Below are 19979 nucleotides of genomic sequence, written 5' to 3'. Positions count from 1 at the left end.
AAATTTCTTTTAGTAAGTTAGGGTCATGACCATTTTATGAATTTGAGTCTCAGTGGAGTCTCACTCGGGTGGATCTCGGAGTATTGTAAGAGTTTTGTTATTTTAGAAATACTGTAAATTGCATAAATTTTGCGTGATTTGATTTTTTGGGGGAAAAAATGTTGTATTTAGCTATAAGACATACTTTGTAAATTGGTGAAGGTTTTTTTTGAAGAAATTTTCATGAAATAAATGTGTCCATCAGTAAGAATGAAAAGAGATTCCCAATATAATGGTATCACTGAATTTTTTAAACCCTTTACTGATGAATATTATTGTGCTTGCAGGCAAAGACAAGGACAAGAAAGGTGGAGATAAGGACAAAGCAAAAGGGGCTGAAAGTAAGAATTTTTTTTGCATTCTGTCATTTGTTTTCTGTGCTTTAGAAACTGAGAAAATTCAAGTGACTAATAAAAACTTATTTTTATCACAGAGGAGAAAACCATGGATGACATAACAATACCAGAGAAGCCAGAGGTGTGTGTGTTTGCTACTTATTGGAGTACCCCTAAGTACCCCGTCAAGGTGTCAGTCCTGGGGGAAATGGCTGACGCCAGTGAGAAACTGAGACAGAATGGCTTGTCTCATCTCTACCCTCATCCTGTCTGTATCACACAGACCCGATCTTGTCCCCTAGAACCTCCCCCACCACCAGAAAAAATACCGGCTTGGAAACTGATCCGACCCAAGAAAAAGAAGCCTGCTCCATCAGACGAACCTGTTTGTAAGTATAAGAATTGTGCTCAATGAAGAGTTATTTCCCTTGTCTCAGTCAATTCTTATACTTGCCATAACACTTTTTTTAGATAGAGAGAGTGTTTTTATGGTGATAATTCTAAGGTTGATTCTGTTTTAGCAACTCCTGAGCCTCCAAAGCCTATTCAGTGTTTGGAGATCACATCACCTTTCCTGAACTACAAAGTCAGTCCCATTCCAATTCCAGCAGATACGTAAGTTTACAAGTACCTGTCTAGACATGGTTAAATTCTATAATAAATCACATTTTCATTTCATAATTTGGAAATATCATTTCATTATTATGTTACGTGCATTCACTATGCTGTTTAATTTACAGAACTCGTCCAAACTCCTCTTTGTCAAGAGGAGGAACTCGCTCACGTCCTGCAACAGGACACATCAACCAAATAGAGGAAACCGATGAAAATGCACCGGAACCAGAACCTCCAAAGCCTGAACCAGAAAAAGAGGAGCCACCCAAACAAGAGGTGAGTGGGCCAAGGAATAGTGAGAATAAAAAGTTAGTCAAAGCTTATTCAGCTGCAGCAAGGAAATGTCAATCAAACTTGACTCCTCCCAGTCCATCACAGAGGTTTTCACTGAAAGAAACAAAAACAAAAAAATGTCCTTTTCCCAATTTTTTTGGTGTTGTAATGACTGTATTAACCAAATTTGTGTTGTTGTCTGTGTTTAAAATATTTGTATTATGTTTAATTTAAATTAAAAATAAATGCTTTCATTTGATGTTTGAAGAAAAATTTCACTAATTTTTGGTTAAGGATAATTCTGAGTGAAGAACTAAAGTAACTTGTTTCTTTTAAAATTAATATGTTTGCATTTTTTGTAAAAAGGTATTGAATTCTGTGTTTAAACTTTAAGTGTCATATTATTCATGTGCATGCTAGAATATCAGAGGGCATGTTCAGGAGAATGCTAGATTTTTTAAAAAAAGCAGTGAAACTTTTTTATACATCGATCTTTATCTGCTTACATATGTTTTGATTGATTATTCAAAATTGGAAGCATTTTTTAATACATGATTTGTCTTGGACAAATTTTGAATTAAATAACAGCTTAAAAAAAGGTTTCACTGTGTCATGTTGTGAATGTTCTAAGATATTACTGCAAGTAGGAGTTTATTTGTTTGGTAATTTCAAAAAAAAAAAAAAAAAAAAAAAAGCTGGCAAAGATGAGGTTAATATTTTTGGTTATACTATGTATATTTTGAAAAACCTAGAGGAAAGTACCTTCATTATTTGAAATAAAAATAAATTCATACATTAGTGACATTGATTGAATTAACCTCAGAAGTAAACTACTATTTTGGCAGTATTAGGCTATACTGTATACAGGGTTATTTTATTGCCCTTTCAAACTTGTAAACAATTTTTCCCCATTTTAGATTCACCGAATCTCAGTTGTTTTAAAAAGATTTAATGCTTTTTTTTTTTAATTTTAAATTTTTAAATTCATCAACTTGTGAGAAGGGTGAAAGGGAAAAAATAAAGTTTCCCTGTATACAGTAGTTTTAATGGAACATTTTACTTGTTCAGTGCTTTAATTGTTTGGCTTTTATGTTGTCTTGTCCCCCCTAAGGAGCCCCCTCAAATTGTTGAACCTGAGGTTAAGCCATCCACCCCCAGTAAGGAGAGGCGAAAGTCCCCCACTAAATCTAAGGAGGGAAATAGAGAGGTAAGGAGAATTGAAATTTGCCTCAGTAAAGCAAAATAGGTAAGGGGAAATAAAAGACTAATCTTAATACAGTCCAACCTCATTATCTCGAACTTGATGGGACAGAGAAAAAAAACTTTGAGATATCCAAGGGTTTGAGATATTGGGGGTAAAATACTTAAAGAAAAAGTGCTTGGGACTTCCAAATCACTTCGACATATCCATGGTATTGGAGAAATCCATGTTTGAGATACCGAAGTTCAACTGTACTAAAATGTAGGGAAAATTAAAGTCCCCCCACTAAATTAAGGAGGGAAATAGAGAGGGAAGGAGAATACAAATTTGCCTCAGTAAAGCAAAATAGGTAAGGGGAAATGAAAGTCCCATCTTAATACTAAAATGTAGGGGAAATTGAAGTCTCTCCACTAGATCTAAGGAAGTTTATATAGAGATGGAAGTTATGCACCTAAAGGCATATGGTATGAAATTATAAAGTCAAATAATACGTTTTAATAATGACCAATGACAGCATAGGATGAGAAGAGGTATGATAAATCATGTAAGTATGGATTCTTAGGCTTGCAGTGAAGTTGTTGTTGATATTAAAAATTTGTATTTTAAAAAAAGTCAATTAATTTTTACTATATGGCTGAAAATTATTTCAAACATTAAATATATGTCCTCTATTTTAAATTTCATTTCAGATAATTTAATTCATAGTTAATGATGTTTAAAAAAAATAAAAAAGGTTATTTACAATATATATCGCTTTAATTTTGGAATTTCTTTTGTTTTACATAGCATGCTACCATATTATTGTTGCACCTAGAGTATTTTCATGTAGTCTAGTAAATTTTTAGTTGAGAGCAGAGATATATCACAAGCACTTAACATTTACCATTTTTAAGGAGCTTGAAAGTCAGTCTATTGTAACACCATATTATTAATTGCCTTTTAGGGATCTCCCAAAGGCAAGAGAATAAGCTCAGCGAAGGGAGATAAGGCAAAGGCTACAGGGCGTCCAGATTCTAAAGGCAAAAAAGAGGAGGAAAAGCCAGCCAAAGGTAATGTTTTAACACTTCATTCCTCACATTTATTCATTTTGTGACAAATGATAGAATTTCAAGCACACATCAATTTAGGATTCGTCTTAGATTGTGCACACACACCCTTCAGCAGATTTGTCACAGGTTTTAAGTGCTACATTGATGTTGCTGGAGTTTACTCACAATTTGCATAGGTATCATTTTTTGAAATTTAATAAACTCGTCATTCATGATATATTATACTGTTTTTAATTATTATAAATTTAGTTTGGATTTTATTTTTAATAAGTAGGATTGTAGGTGGGTTTTCAGCACATGTAGCTGGCACTAAATTAACCTGCCAAAAACAAAAATCCAAAAAGAATACAAAATTAAGAAAATAAAAAATAACAATACTTGATCTATTACATGTCTATTATGTGAATCTGTAACTGTTTCATTTATTTATAAATAAAAAAGCCTTGCCATAGCTGTATAGCTGGCACACATTTGAAGGTTTTTGATCATTTTCCTGCAGTCGAGTCCGTCAATGGAGAATACCTTACTTCACCACCAGGTTTTATATTACACCATTTTTGTGGCTATTCTTATCTGTTGATTAAACATCTAGTTAACTGATTCAGAAAAGTGTGATCTTTCTCACTCTTTGTACTGATTTCAACTCTTTAAACTGATCGAGTTTGAATATTCTTCATATGATATACATGTATTTTATTTAAACCATGTGTATCCCACAATATTTTGGTTATGGTATATGTATTCAATTAACACTTTCTAGTCAAATTGATGTTTAGTCAACAAAATTTGTAAGGTTACAAAGTAGATTGATTTAACAAAGTGCAGTCACAGAAAGTTTTAGATTCATTTATGGAAAACATTTATTTCTCAAAGGAATTTGTAGCTGCAGAAAATTTTAGTGAATGACAATAGATCTAGTCCATTAATATATTAGCTATTGGTGATTTGTAAATGGAAAAATGGTTTAGTTATAGTTTTTATGAGAATTAGAAAAGTATATAGGAAGTTTAGTTTTTTTTTAAATGCTGCTTTGCAAATTTACCCTAAATTTTGTAAAGTAGAGATTAGAGTCCTGCTCTTATACCTGCTAATTAATTCATTTTTTAATGTCTGCAGAATATTTCCAATGTTTACAGTTGATAGAATTTCATTTGTTAAATTCAGTTACATTAACTTATCTTGTTCATTACATATACTTATTTCCTTTTAGTTCATTAACACTTTCAGCTTCAAAAATGAAGAGATTTATTATATATTATGAGAAGTTAATCTTAAAAGGGAAAAAAATGTTGAAATAAAAAAAGATTCTAGGAATAATTCATTTTGAAAATGATCAAAATAGTGTGACAGTATGTTATAAAATATTACCTTGTTGTCAAGGTCAAAATATACAATGTTTTCTGACTTGTTTTAGCCACACCCCCAGCTGCAGCCCCTCCCCCAGTTCCTTCTGATGGAGGAGGGTTTGCTCCACCCCCTGTCACTGACCCTGAGGCTGTACCCCCAGAGGGAGGAGAGGAGGGTGTAGAGAAGCAATCCGAGCAGCAAGAGGAACAGGTTATTGATGAAGAAGCTGCTAAGGCCAAGAAAGTCTGGATGGACTTTGAGATGTTCTGCAAATGTTTCAAGTAAGTTATAAATGCTGAAAATGTTTATATTCAGTTTTTTTTTAATAAATATTGCTTTCTTATCAGATTTTTACACAGTAACAAAATAAACAAAATTATTTTTAATAAAAAGAAATTATTGGACTAATCTTTAAAGTGTATTCTTCATATAATATTGTTTGTGTTTGTGTGAATTTTATTGTTCACATTTTCTTTGATTTTTTTTATCAGAACTCTGTACATTTATCACAAACCTAACACCTACAAGTACAACCATAAGCATGCTGATCTAAAGGTAAGATAATTATTGTTATCCCACCTGAACAGGTGTTCCCCATTCAGCATTTGTTTTATAAAGCCCAGACGAAACGATTTTCAGGTGCATGTTTTCAATGACTCATAAGATATCAAAAATCCTTAAGTAAACTTTATATATATACCAGAACTATACACTTCAGATATTTCAATTTTTTATGTGAAAGCAGCTTTATGAAATTTAAAGATACTTGAAAATTTGTTTCAAAATTCATTAAATACAAGAGTCCTACATACACATACTCATGTACAGTACGTGACTTAATTCATTCAAATTCCCTACAAATAACCATTCATTCTGTTTTATTTTTTGGCTCTATATCATGTATTATAGCATACAATAAAATATAAAGATTTAATCTTTCATTATCGCAGAAACTGGAGAAACTTTTCAATGTTCAGGTTTGTGAAGCAGTTAATTTATACCCCCCGCTGTCGATATTGTATGACTTGCATGCCCTGACCAGTTTGTTACTATCTGTATCTATATATTGCTAGCTTAACACTATATGCCAAGGAAGCGTAAGTTCTCCAGGCAATGCATGCTGTACAGTTCCAGCATTCAATTTTATTTTCAGTAGATACAAATATTTTTTTTATGATTTAATGGTTTATGAATATTCTGTTTTCTTTGTTTTGTGCCTGTTTCTCCTTCTTTGGCCAATCTCTTTGTTTTGTTTAGGTTTTTAGATTAATTATTTGTGAAATGTAGAAATTTTATATCTATTTTTTGTAATTTTTTTAAATTTCTAAAACCTACAATTTGAAGAAACATTATTGGATAAAAAACGGAACAACTTATGATTCTTAAATGAGATTAATTTTTCATAGGATACTTTTTTAAAAACTTGTTATATGAAAGTAGCATATAATATTTTTTAACAAAAGCATGGTCACAAAAAGTAGAATGTTACATTAGTAAAATTATATGCATGGTTGATGAATAAGAAAGTAAATAAACATCACTTAATAAACTTTAAGCAATTTACCTTTCAGGCAGAAGTTTTTGTCATTAGTAGACCTGTCATTGAAATAAATCTCTTATTACTTTATTCCCACACAATAACTGTAAATATGCTGAATTGTATGTATATAGAAAATGCTGAGCTATTTGTAACAATGTGATTGTTGTGTAACTTAACATTTAACATTGGTGTTTAAAATTTAACTGCTAACCAATGAAAAGTTGAGACTTTCAGATTTTGACAGTCAACAAGAATTTAAGGCTGATTTTGCATCTGAATTCTGACCTGCCTATTTTACAGAGTGTCACTCAAGCAGCTGCCCCGGTGGGCAAAGGGGACAAAAAAGGAAATACAGGAAATGTTGGCGGGGTAAATACCTCCAAGACTGCTCAAAACCCACTCTCTGCACACTCCCTCTGTAGTGGTGTGAGTATGTGTGGACACACTTCACTGCACGTATAGTCCACCAAGGCTCCGCCCCTTCCTCTTCCTGTTTATTCTACTTCCTGTTACTAGGGTTACTTCCTGTTACCAGATTTTTACCTCTTCTTAACTTTGTAAATGTCTTTAAAATGCACAAGAATTGTTAGCATTAACTCGGATTAAACATTAATTTCTTTGTAAACTCCATACCCATTTTTGTAACTACAATAATAGTCATCCTCTATAGCTCTTTTAACTAATATGGTCTAAGTATTAGAAACCAGGAGCCTTGAAATAGTACCATTATAAAGATACTGTGGAAAATATTTAGAACTGTTAGTTTAACCAAAACCACAGATATTTGATGCATACCAATGTATATTATGTGCACCTTTTATATATAGTATACTCATTACAGGCAAAGGCTTTTGTGAGACAAATTTTAATTTTCAGGTTATATACGCCAAATGTATTTTTCAAATACCTATTTTAAAGTGCACTTTTTGAAGAAAACTTCTGAAATGCTACATAAAATTGCAGTGAAGTGCCCACATTCTCTTAGTCTGGTCCCTGCTTTTGATCTGTCCTGTAGTTGAACTGCTAGTAGACCAAAATTGTTATAGCTTTTGATATATCCTGTCCTTGAAAAATTGCTATCTGTAGCTTATAAACTGCTATCCATAGATCTGTTAGTGTCTGTAGCTATTTTTCCTTTGTTAAGTATACTTCCTTTGCTCAGAGCCATAGAATTTTGAGTAACTATGATCGTCTCTCTTTCTATTTCAAACTTGGCAAAAAAAAGAAGTCAGATTTTAGATTCCTTAAAATTTACACTATATTAAGTGTCAGTTCTTTATGATTTTCTAGCAAAAATTTATAGGTGTTTTTCAGAATAGTATAATGATATTTCTTTTTAAATACAGCCAGGTCTAATCATTAATCAGATGTGATCTGGTATGGATTTTTAGAAAGTAAAATTTAAGCTATTACACTTGTGCATAAACATAATAATAAGGGTTGGAATAGGAGTGCCCTGTTTGCTTTCATTTTTACTAACCTGAGTTCACTTTGGTATCTTTAAAAATTATATATCACAACAAATCAGAATGATTTGACAGCTGCAATTGATTCCATTCACATGTACTTTTAACAATAGAGCACTTCAGTACTATCTTATCAGCTGAGTCTGTCAAAACCTTCTGATTTCCAGTTTTCCAAAGTTCCAACAATATTAATTTCATGTTTGCTTGTGTGAAAATTGCTTAAAATTATTACATAAATTTAACAATGCTTTTGTGTTAATGCTGTAATGCTAAAATTATAACTGAATTTCATTTGGTTTTTGTGAATTTAAATGAATCCTTGACAAGTATCCTGTAGATTACAGAAATGTGATTTTGCTTGTAACTAATAATTTAGCATTCAATGTTTAAAGAATACAAAGTCAATAGAACCATTTATAAACAAGATATTTGTTTGTTTGTTTCAGGGAGGAACTCTTGCTGATGAGAGGGCACCACACTACCTGTGTATCCTTTTTTCATATATCTACTCTCTAGTAGTGTTTGAAATAACCATGGGCCCAACCACCCAAAAGGCATAAATTTTGTTGTGGACAAACAAGTTTGCTTGTATTGATGCCCAGCTGGATGTGTTAAAATTTCTGCTAATTTTAAATTGACAAATCTGTCTCAAATTGACTAATTAATCATACCAGTAGTGAAGTGTAATACATGTACAGGGTTGTACCTAAGACCCCAGGGGCCAGGGGATTTCCTATAATGATGAAATCCCCGGTTACTCTGGTATACCCCCTCATTCCCCTGTTAAAGGAGGAGCCCCAGATCCCCTTCTACTTTTTTAATGTCCCCTAGCTGCTATTTTAATTCTTAGGGACAACCCTGGTAATAAGCCAAGTAACAGAATTCATCAGTTTATATAATCAGGATTGAAGCTATGGGGATTAATTCCTATTTAAATAATTGCTAAAAATGATTTTTATAAAGGCAGTTATTTTCTTAGGCTAGTAAATCTGTAACAGGGCTAAAAACTTTTACCAGCAGTCAGCCTTCAATGCATGTCTAGCTTATTTTACAGTGAGTTTCAAACAGCCCTGTCACTACCCAAGCTAGTGACACCTATGATGTTGATGTAAATTATTATGTTTGACTTCAGATCCAATATAAGTCCCTTTAAGTTTAAAATATTTTTTACATCATGTAATTTTATAATATTTCTTACATCATTTATATTCAGATTTTTTATATGTATCTTTATAAGTGTACAAGAAGTGCTGGATTTTTATTGTGATTTAAAAAATCATAGAATTTACCAACATTTTATGTGTAGCATGAAAATCATTTCTCTCTTCATTATAAAATTTGTGAAATATTACAACTATGAAGAGTTTTGGCATGCTAAAGAATCCAGAAGGAGGGTATTTTTGACTGACAAAGTGTGTTTACTCCTTAACCCTGTACAGTTGTTGACAATCTAAAGCCCACAGAAATTGTTGTGTGTTTCTCTGCCCTGTCCCGCTGGCACGATCCCCCACCCCAAGTAATGGACGAGGCCAAATCTCACACCAATCTGAAAGGCAAGAAGGGAGAACAGGACAAAGAACTGACCACAGTGACCAGCAGTAGTGTCATGGAAGGTTAGTTTTATCTCCCCTTAACTGTACCCCACCATAAAAATTCCTCTAACATCATAATTTACTTGTGAGAGTGTTTAAACAGCTTCAGTATTAAATAAATGTGTGTCCTCTAGTATAGAGATTGTTATAAACCTGTGCATCTTTAGATAAAGGCTCCCTTAATAATTTTTTGCAGATTAATTGAAATAGAAAGTTCCCTACATGTATTGCTAGAGCCTATATGATACACTGTAATGACAAGATCTCTGTTTTAACATGTAATTATTGTCATCACTGGTCTAGTTGTAATCACCAGACATGGATTGAAATGGTTTTATTTTTTTTTATGTAACTACAATTTCTGACTCCTATACAGAGATCTTGTGATCATAAGCCCTCTAGACACAAGTTAGCTACAAACACTCCCCATCAAATTAAAATCAGCCCTTTCATTTTACTTTGTTTATTAATTGTTGCCCAAGCAACAAAATAAGTAAACAAAGAGTGAGATGAAAGGACTTATTTTACAAGGTTGTAAGCAGCCCCTGTTCTGACCAAGATAGTACCCTAGTTATATTCACTTGTTAACTGTAATTCACAGAATTTATCCTGTAATTCACTGAGTTATCCTGTAATTCACTGAGTTATCCTGTAATTCACTGAGTTGTCCTGTAATTCACTGTTAACCTGTATACCACTTAGTCACCAGTTTTTGTTATTGTGATGTAATGTGTTTGTTTGGTCATGTTAATGCTCTCAGAGGAACCACCTGATATTAAGGTGTATCAGGACCACAGTGTGGAAGGTAAGGGCAGACAACTCTATGTTATCATATTCAACAAGGGCAGACATTCTGTAAAGAGAGAGAGAGAGCATAGTGTGGCTTGATACATTTATTTACTGTGAATGTTATAGTTAGCAAAGCTCTAAAGGAAACATCTATCTCAACATAATTTGCAAGAATTCAAAAATCAGGCCAAATCGATTTTCTTTACTAGTGTTTAGACATCATTTTGATTTCTTTCAATGCTTTCTTAATTACATTCTTAGTGAAATAAATTTTTTGTCCAAGCCACAGATATTTTACATTAAATGTTAATTTATTTGTAGGTTCTATAGCTGGTGAACCTAAGTCTCCCCCAGTTGTAAATCCTGGTACTCTGGTTGCGGAACCGTATTCCTGGAAGAGTCTGGTGACAGGACAACCAATTTTAAGGATCAGAAGCACAGCCACTAAGGCAGCTGTCCTCAATCTACCAGCTGGGTAGGTCCTTAGCCTTAGTCCTGCAGCTATGCCTATAGTTGTCCTCAATCAACCCACTGGGTAGGTCCTTATCTTTAGTCCTGCAGCTATATCTATAGCTGTCTTCAATCAACCCACTGGGTAGGTCCTTATCTTTAGTCCTGCAGCTATATCTATAGCTGTCTTCAATCAACCCACTGGGTAGGTCCTTATCTTTAGTCCTGCAGCTATATCTATAGCTGTCTTCAATCAACCCACTGGGTAGGTCCTTATCTTTAGTCCTGCAGCTATATCTATAGCTGTCTTCAATCAACCCACTGGGAAGGTCCTTATCTTTAGTCATACAACAACGGTAAAACACACTTATAATGAATTCACTCTTTGAACAAGTTGATTTCATTCCCTGTAGATTTAAAGTGTATTATGAACTTATCAGATATACCATAAATTTCAACATTTATAATTAATCAAATTGTTTCAATTTTTTCCTTACTCTTTACTATACACATGTTTGACTATACACTAAACAAAGTTCTCAACTTACCAGTTGGTGGGTTACATCAGTTATGCATTTCACACATTGTACTTAGTTTTTCTTTCTTTTTGCTAGAACTTTTAACGTTATACATACTTTTAGAAGAAAAATATTTAAAAAAGAGAAATTTTTTTGTATGTTTTTTGTAGACGCCATGTTCTAAGGTTCATGATGTCTGGACCTTTAGGTTATTGTGTCCACTTGGTGTCCACCGTTCCATTTGTATTTGGAAATGAGGAAGAAGTCATGCCAGAACTCACTAAGGTAAGGTCATAAACACATTAAGGACATATTGGTTACTTAAAAGTTCAGCATAGAAGAATGCACAAATTCATGTACAAAAAGAAATGTTATCTTGGAATTTCTGTTGCAGGAGAGTTGTCGGTTTGTGGACAATGCTCTACAAGTCATTAATAGTATAGGAAAGTGTATCAACAGTTTCACTGACACAGAGGCCTTTAAAAAGAACTGGGATGAATTAGTCAGCTTTCACTGCCCATACAGGAACGATAAACTCATGTCTAAACAACACCACTTTGAGGTTAGTAATTTTGATTAATTGTATATTTGTTAGCAATCTTACATAAAAATAATGATAACAAAGCAAGTTTTTGTTGGAGGATTTTCCAAGTCAGTTTTATTTTTTTTTTTTTTTTTTTTTTTTTTTTTTTTTGAATGTTATTGAAGCTTATTTTGGAATTAAAAGGGAAGTTCAATCACCTTGGCAAAGTGGATCAATACTTTATGGACTACTGCAAGCAATGTGTATGAATATAATTTTATCTTTAAATCAGGTATTTGGCTTCTGAGACAAATGTACTGAGATTTGTTTCTTTTCACTATAGGTGTTTAATGATGCCCTGTACAACATGTTACGTAAATGTCTGAGTGATGTAGCAACTCCAGAAATAGCTTTTGCATGGAGATGTTTTACATTTGATGCCACATCTAAAAATATCTTGGGACTTCCCACCAGTAGTAGACCAGGTAGTTGTATTGATATTTCATCTTTGATATGTTGACCCTCCACTTGTCTCAACATTTGCCTATGGTCCACCAGTGTTGAGATCCCAAACTTTAAAGTATATGGTTCAAATGTTACACAACAAAGCAATCTATGAAAATCATGAATTTGCATGTAGACTTTAACCAATTGTATATAGAATAGTTAATAATTGCATGTGTGAAAAAAATAAGTTTACGACATTGTGATAGAATTAATCAAAGCATGTGCTGTAAATCCTGAGAACTAACACACTAGGCTCAACATTATCAGGCACCGCCACCACGAGTCATCGAGGGTCCGCCAAACCACCAGGCGGTGGCAAAGAAAAGGATAAAGACAAAGACAAAGGGAAGCAACAACAGCAGCAGCGTAAGTGTCTAGTCACAGTAGTCTGTCTATTGTGTCTACAACCTCAGAAAGCAATGTATAATGTCTACAGCTACACATATAAAGTAATCTGTCTCAATAATTATACATAGTAGTCTGTCTTTTGTGTCTGCAGCTACACATAAACAGTAACCTGTCTATTGTGTCTACAGCTACATAAAGCAATGTGTCTATTGTATCTACAACTACATAAATCAATGTGTTTGTTGTCAGTCTACAGCTGCCCATAAATACATGTCTGTGTATATAGCTACACACAGCAGTCTATTTATTCTGTCTTTAGCTAAAACTATGAAGCAATCTGTCTATTGTTTTTCTTAAGACTTTACCTACCATCGGGTCATTTACCAGTATACAATTTTGTTGGTTAGTTTTGTGCATTAGCATCTACAATTTCAAACTGGAAACCTTGCATATGACATAAAGTTAGCATATGTGTAGGGATATGCTGGTGACTATTGAGGCCATAAGCCTCTTGATTATAAGATGTAATGTATAAATAAATTTATTATAGTGCATGTTGTTTGGATTTATAAACTGAATGTTTATATATTGTCATACTAACAGAGAATCAGTGATTGTATGTTGACAGTTAACTCTTGTGACCATACATAACTTATTTATATGATGGGTTAATTTACCTGAAACTCTGATATTGATCTCAGTTCCTTACAATCCTTACTCAGCTAGTACACCAGTATTGTCTTAATTTCCCAGTTTAGTTTTAAAGTCAAGAGACATAAATGGTTCATCTCATAGATAATTTCCCAGTTGCTGGTAAAGGACTTCTTCATCAGCTTTGGCTGATGAATTTGTTCCTAATACCAGCAGACTTATTAGAGCTGGTTATTACTGTTTGATTATTGTTAATCAGAGGCCTGTAATGACAGACCTATATATCCTTGTAGATAATTACCCAGACTTGTGGACCAGACAGTCGACAAATGATTTTTTTTTTTTTTTAAATTTTTTTAAGAAGGAAGTGGTTTAGTAATAATTATGTTGTGGACCATTTAGTACACTCAAGGATACATTAGGCATTAAATATTTGATGTTACTTGCATGTACATGTGTGGTCTAAAGTCATTCAGTAATATGCCTAATAACACTTACACAGTGTGAAATATTAATAAATGAATACTGAATTGTAAATATTTCTGGTTTTGTAGTAATTTGAAGGATTGATGTTTTAATCAGGTGTTTTTTTTTCCCAGGTGAGACAGAGAAAGTAGAAAATCCATGGGCAAACAGGTTAGTTACTCAGAACATAATGTCTTTATGAAGTTAATTAAGACTTGAACTTAATTTCTGATATAATATCACTAAAATATAGATCTGATACTTTGGTGAAATGGTATTCATTTATCTTATTTGTATGATATAGAGAACCTACTCCGTTTGAACATACATCAGCTGTAAAGATTCAGAAGAGTTGGAAAGCTTACTATGTCAGAAAGATCACACAGGCCAGAACACAAGGTAGGACCATTCTCTCCAGCTGATCTACATCGCAGTTAAATTTTTGTCAACATATTTAGATTGAAATATTATTAATTTCATCTTACATGGCTTCTTCCTTTTTCAGGCTCCGAAGAAAACATCAAGGTAGCAGAAAATCTTCAGAAGTGCTGGAACATCATAGAACCAAATGCTGAACAAAATGGTCTCTTCTTGTTCAGGTATGTCTTGTAGACATCCATCTATAATTAAAAATGGTTGTAGCTTGCTTAGAGAGTTCAATTTAGTGTTTAGCATATTTTTGAGACTTGTCTCTAAGTATTGTAAGTTATAGGTTTTTATATCAGTTTTATGTTATTGGTTTTACAGGTTCATGTTTAAAAATGACCCAGATATCATGGTGAAGTACCCATTCTACCAGGATGAATGGAACAAAATTTCCTATGCAGATTATAGTGGTACCTACCCAGATCAGCCCCCTAACAATTGGTTCCTAGTCTTTAGGTGAGATATTTCACATCATTTAGTCTCACAGACATTATACACTACACCGTTAAGTTAAAGCTATAGAATACTTTTAGAAGTATGTGATATACAAGGAATGTGTACACGTAACATTTCAAATATGAAGCAGTCGGTTTGCAGTTTGTCATTGAATGGTGAAGATAAACATTTCCTTGTATTCCTTAATTAGGGAGATTTTCTATGTGAGTGAAGAGATGCTGGCTGTCCCTAAGTTGTATGTCCCAGTCAGTACATGTCTCCTGAGGGTCGTCAATAATGACACAGGAGAGGAAATCCCTCGTGTCTTCCAGAAAGTGGCCCCCTATGTCTACAAGAAAAATAGGGTCAGTACCTCAGTATCATACAAAAATATGTAAGGCCAAAATCTACAAGCTTAAATACATTTAAGTATTTTTTAAATCAGTATTATCACCATTTATTTTATAAATTTAATTACAGAAAGGTTACACCTTTGTTGCCGAGGCTAGAACAACAGATCAAGGTATCCCTAGCAACAAATGGAGAATGCGTCTGATTGGTTCTTTGAGCCCCCTCCCAGCCCCAGCCAAACCAGACACGGTCAACTCAAGTTTTGTGGTCAAACACATTACAGACTATTATGTGCCAAATTCCAAAGATGTCATTTTCAGGTACAGACAGTCAGACTAAATATCTTAAATTTACATTTTGTCTTCTTAAAGTTGCACATTTTGCACTAGATAATATGGTGCTAATACATGTAAATGTGAAAATGAAATGAAACTTTGAGTAATATTATCTTAGAATGTGGAATGGCATAAACTTTTACATAAAATCTCTTCTAATACAGTTTTTTGATTTTTTTCTTACTAGGTATACTGTGAAAGTGACGGAAGACCACCTGGCTTCAATTCAGGTCAACACATCCAAACTTGATGTCTACATCAAACTGGTAATTCTGGACAATGAGACAGAGGTTGCCACCACACAGGGCAAAGGTCATGCTGTCATTCCATCCTTTATCTTTCTGAAAGACCTTGACCCAAATGAGGAGAAGCGACCAAGCTCCAGAGCTTGTAAGTTTTCACTGATTTTGAGGCTCCTTAATATTCTGTTTAAGATACCCATTTGCCTACTGTAACTGATTTGGTAATGATAGCTTTAATGTGAAAGATACAAAAATGTCTGTGAAATTTTAAAATAAACTTTTCTTGAATGTTTTAGCTACCAAAGAAACCAAAGGTAAAGGTGGAAGCAAAGAGAATGTTGGGAAGAAACGGTCAGGATCTGGAAAGAGTCCGGAGGGCAGAACTTCAGTAAGTCAAGGCTTCATTTTGAACTGTCACATGACCACGTTTAGTGTCACATGTCTTTGTCTAACATTTGTTGATTGGTCAGTTTTATTGACTCACCGTCATGCTGTGTTCTCCACAGAGACCAGGCAGCCGAATTTCTGATGCTAGTGAAGTTGATCTCGAAGAAAAGGACTACAAGGTTGGAAATGATTCACTCTGATTCTGCACCCTTGTTCATTTGTTTATCATGATTTTGATATTCTTTCACCATACCCCATTTGATTTTATGGTGTTTTGTTAATTTTCATTTTTTGTTGTAGCCTCATAAATACATTATCCAAGCTATGGTGCAGAAGAACAGCTGGCCTTTGTCAGAATCAAGCTGGGCATTTGTACAGATGCTGAAAGACCTGGAGAAAAATGAACTCAAAGGTACGTTACATATCTATATTGATATCCATTGTAAAGCTTATTCATGTTATCAATGAATTCAGTATTTTTCCAAATTGACATTGAAGGCCTCATTTTTAATATAATATTAATGGTATTGCTGTGTTGCCTGGTTTTCAGCGCGAGATGAGAGTAAGTAGATTTGTAGCCCTCTGTATACTGAGGCAGTGTCTATAAGGTTTATATTATACAAATATCATATTGTGAGAGATGTCAGAAACTGGCCCAAATCATTCATTTTATTGTTTATTTTTGGATTGCATGTGTGGTAGATTATCTGGGAGCCCTTCTTCATACTGAAAACCAGGGTCTCTGAAAAACTGGGGAAGGATTTAAAACTATCATGTATACTATTTTATAATGTACCTATACTGGTTTATACTTTCACAATATGATTTATAATGTACATATATTGATATACACATCTTTTCAGAGATATTGTAACTAGATGAAAAGAATGTGGATTAATTACACATAGTAGTCTGAAGAATATGGACATATATTTAATGAAACGATATATTAGAGCTAGTACTTTTCTTTGCATGATTTTTAACCTATGGGATAGATTACAAAGCATGTATTTTTAACATATTGATATTATGAATTCAGTGATTACATTAACTCATTGTCAAGTTATATAAGAAATTAATTTTATGAATCTAGTTTATTTCATAAATCTCAGAAACTTAATTTTAAAACAAAAACATCATCTAATGCTTGAAATTTTCTTAATATCAAGTTACACCAAGAAATTAGTTGTATGAATCCAGTTTATTTCGTTTAAATCTAAGAAAGAGTTCCTTTTAAAACAAAAATATCATCTCCTTTTGCTTGAAATTTTGTTGCAGTAGACAGCATTGAATTTAGTAGCAATTTTTATACATTTTTTTATTTTTTCTCTTTGTTTAGCAGAAAATCTATCTTTCAAAAGAATGATTTTAATAATACATGTACTTATGGAGTTAAAAGTTTAAATCTTTCTGCAGTTGCCAATAAGGAGAGACCCCCTTCTCCACCAAAACAAGAAAAAACTGCCGCCAGCACAGGTAGTAAGGACAAGGGTAAAGGTGGGGCCAAGGGCAAGGATAAGGGTAAAGATAAGGACCAGAAGGGATCCAGGCCATCATCACAACAGTTTGATCACAGTAAACCCCACTGGAGCCTCCGAATCGCCAGTGACGCCAGTGCGGCTGTAAGTATATAGTCATACATGTAAACAACACTGAGAAGACTCATGTTAAAGGTGCATTTCCTCTTGCCTCCTGCTGGATTGATAATTCAGTGATTTGAATGGTTTTTAGGATGATATTGAAGTTAAAAAGGACACAGAGAGAGCTGATGAAATCAGGGCCCTCAAACGAGCCTGGGAAAATGCAGAGGAAGGGAGAGCAGTCAAGGTACAATGCAGAATTCGATAAAAATTTGATTTGCATTCAATTTATATGGAAATGTAAAAGAAAATTAAATGATGAATAATAATGATAAAAAAGTTCTCTTAACATGTATTAAAAAAAATGAAGGATTTAAAATCATCTTATATAAATCCACTGTTACAATCTGATGTCAGGCGATGCAGTCACGGTTGAAGTATCTGAACACCCACACAATCAAGTTGGACTACGACAAGGAGGAGACGGAAGGCGGAGAGGAGAAACCTCTGGATCAGGAGGAGGTGCCACCACCTCAGACCCCACTCTCTCTCCACGGAGACCAGGGGGAGGAGAATCTGACCCTTGAACCACCTCCCGCCCCGACCCCCACAGAAATGTTACAACCCCTGGATCTTACTCCTTTCATGAAGTAGGTCAAATACTGTCAATCACTTTTAATTTGCGGGAACTTTATTTTTGCGTAATTATGCAAGACCGTCTGCTATCGAAAATTTCATTCTCATATCAAAGATTATACAGTTCATTCTCATATCAAAGATTATACAGAGCAATGACCGAAATTCGCCAAAAAAAAATTTTCCCTTATAAAAACCACGTAAAACAAATGAGGTGTCGAGCAAATTAAATGATCTACAGTAAATAAGCTGTTATTCCATTTCTGTATGTTCTTGTAAAACATTATGTGTGTGCAGAGAAAAAAGAGTCAGTTTATTGAATTGGAATGTGACATTATTTTAGGAAGCCAGAGCATGAACCTCGGTACCTTGATGAGGAGGAGATTAGGCGGCGAGAAGAGGAGCAGAAGCGCCAGGTAGAGGAATACAAGGCATTCAGGGACCAGGTCAAAGCCTGGCGGGAACAAGACAAACAGAAACGCAACCTTACAAAGATCAAACAGCTCGAGCAGTGCGAGGAATTACAGGTAAGGATGCATATATAGGAAATAAAAGGGGAGGGGAGTACAAGACATTCCTCTTCAATAATGTCATAAGCTTTGACCCTCATTTGGCAAAAAACATATAAGCTGCCTTCACCTTTAATTTTTGTTTCAATACTGCATATTTAATTTTTAAATTGACATCATTAACAAATTTTTACTGCAAAGACATTATATTCTGTTCCAAAACTGCTGAGTGTTTCTGGGCTCAGCTAAACTTTATGCTGCACAGAATACTACTAATATACATTCCCTGTACAACTCATCATCATGCATTTCATAAGGATGTACAATTTTGAAAAAAAACATGTTAATTTACTTTCTATTTTCACTTTTTTTCCTGTCATTCTCCATATATTGCCTCAATCTAACATGACTTACTTTTCATCTCTGTCTAATCCCTCCATAGGACTGCATTGACCAAGCTAGACATGCTATAGCTCTCGCATATCAATCAATTCGTGCCAAACATCAGGACAACAAGGCCAAGACGGAAATCTCTGAGCCAACTACATAAACACTGTACTGCACATCATTGCCTGTTTTTTGTTGTCTGTGTGTTTAGTATTGTTTTGTTTTATCAAGCCCTGTTTGTGCATCATCATTTTTCCCATGTCCTTCAATCCTACACCATTTTCTACTACTTTTACCTCTTTGTTGTCATTTCACTACTACACACATCATATCTATTTCTTTAAACACTTTTTTTCAGTTTAATATTCTTTGTTTCATGTTACTACTTCATTTTTCTCTCAAGACTTATGATTACAGTAAAATCACTAATTTTCATTAGGGAGGGGGGTAATTTTCATTGTTTTTGTAGTTAGAAGAGATCGAAAAATTCATGTCCACGAAATGTTTAAATTTCAAACTAAGGTATACAGAATAAAGTTTCTCTTTAAACCACAAACCAATATTTTCTCAAACCATTGACCCCAAGAAAATAGTGACTTTACTGTATGTAGATTTGTAGTACTGATTGCTCACAAAATTCAGACTGGAACCTTAGAAATCCGCATCCCACTACACTGTTCTTTTTAAACATCTTTAGATGATAATGTTTAGCATGAAGAGATTGAACTGCTGCTGTAGTGTTTTTTTTGTTTTGTTTTTTTTTTTATTATTATTATTAAAAATTGACTGTGAAATTTTAGATTATATTTTTGTTGATATGTCGATGCTTTGAAATCCACTGCACTGCTTTGTTTGTTTTTATGTTAGGCCATGTTGGATGCTGCACGTGAGTCAGTAAACGCTCCTCGAGAGGCCATACGTCAGAAATACCTGGAGGCAGAACGCAAAAAACAGGAAGAGCTTGACGCAAAAGAGGCAGCTTC

General features: G+C 33.8%; 1 protein-coding gene across 2 annotated transcripts in view; it reads left to right on the top strand.

The window, feature by feature from the left end:
* Positions 1 to 19979, top strand: part of LOC133185481 (androglobin-like) — a 48368-nt gene that overhangs the window by 27266 nt on the left and 1123 nt on the right. Inside the window, exons 11-44 of one of the 2 annotated variants that reach the window (XM_061320730.1) lie at positions 327 to 380; positions 473 to 763; positions 896 to 989; positions 1115 to 1265; positions 2374 to 2469; positions 3407 to 3512; positions 4012 to 4050; positions 4927 to 5140; positions 5351 to 5414; positions 5810 to 5836; positions 6700 to 6825; positions 8312 to 8351; positions 9305 to 9478; positions 10218 to 10262; positions 10568 to 10721; positions 11385 to 11499; positions 11609 to 11776; positions 12081 to 12222; positions 12512 to 12610; positions 13843 to 13879; positions 14013 to 14107; positions 14214 to 14307; positions 14456 to 14590; positions 14781 to 14934; positions 15050 to 15240; positions 15443 to 15645; positions 15794 to 15885; positions 16004 to 16063; positions 16185 to 16296; positions 17301 to 17506; positions 17616 to 17711; positions 17882 to 18114; positions 18444 to 18627; positions 19864 to 19979. The exon at positions 19864 to 19979 is cut by the window's right edge and continues 1123 nt beyond it. In XM_061320730.1, coding sequence (XP_061176714.1) covers positions 327 to 380; positions 473 to 763; positions 896 to 989; positions 1115 to 1265; positions 2374 to 2469; positions 3407 to 3512; positions 4012 to 4050; positions 4927 to 5140; positions 5351 to 5414; positions 5810 to 5836; positions 6700 to 6825; positions 8312 to 8351; positions 9305 to 9478; positions 10218 to 10262; positions 10568 to 10721; positions 11385 to 11499; positions 11609 to 11776; positions 12081 to 12222; positions 12512 to 12610; positions 13843 to 13879; positions 14013 to 14107; positions 14214 to 14307; positions 14456 to 14590; positions 14781 to 14934; positions 15050 to 15240; positions 15443 to 15645; positions 15794 to 15885; positions 16004 to 16063; positions 16185 to 16296; positions 17301 to 17506; positions 17616 to 17711; positions 17882 to 18114; positions 18444 to 18627; positions 19864 to 19979 — 4207 coding nt within the window. Of the gene's footprint in view, positions 1 to 326; positions 381 to 472; positions 764 to 895; positions 990 to 1114; positions 1266 to 2373; positions 2470 to 3406; positions 3513 to 4011; positions 4051 to 4926; positions 5141 to 5350; positions 5415 to 5809; positions 5837 to 6699; positions 6826 to 8311; positions 8352 to 9304; positions 9479 to 10217; positions 10263 to 10567; positions 10722 to 11384; positions 11500 to 11608; positions 11777 to 12080; positions 12223 to 12496; positions 12611 to 13842; positions 13880 to 14012; positions 14108 to 14213; positions 14308 to 14455; positions 14591 to 14780; positions 14935 to 15049; positions 15241 to 15442; positions 15646 to 15793; positions 15886 to 16003; positions 16064 to 16184; positions 16297 to 17300; positions 17507 to 17615; positions 17712 to 17881; positions 18115 to 18443; positions 18628 to 19863 lie in introns of both variants that reach the window. The other variant, XM_061320729.1, reaches the window with a different exon arrangement.

Source organism: Saccostrea echinata, unplaced genomic scaffold, assembly GCF_033153115.1.
Source record: "Saccostrea echinata isolate AGI-Se365-2 ecotype Australia unplaced genomic scaffold, CSIRO_AGI_Sech_v1 ptg000012l, whole genome shotgun sequence".
In the NCBI taxonomy this organism is placed as follows: Eukaryota; Metazoa; Mollusca; class Bivalvia; order Ostreida; family Ostreidae; genus Saccostrea; species Saccostrea echinata.
This window is presented reverse-complemented; position numbering and strand designations above follow the sequence as displayed.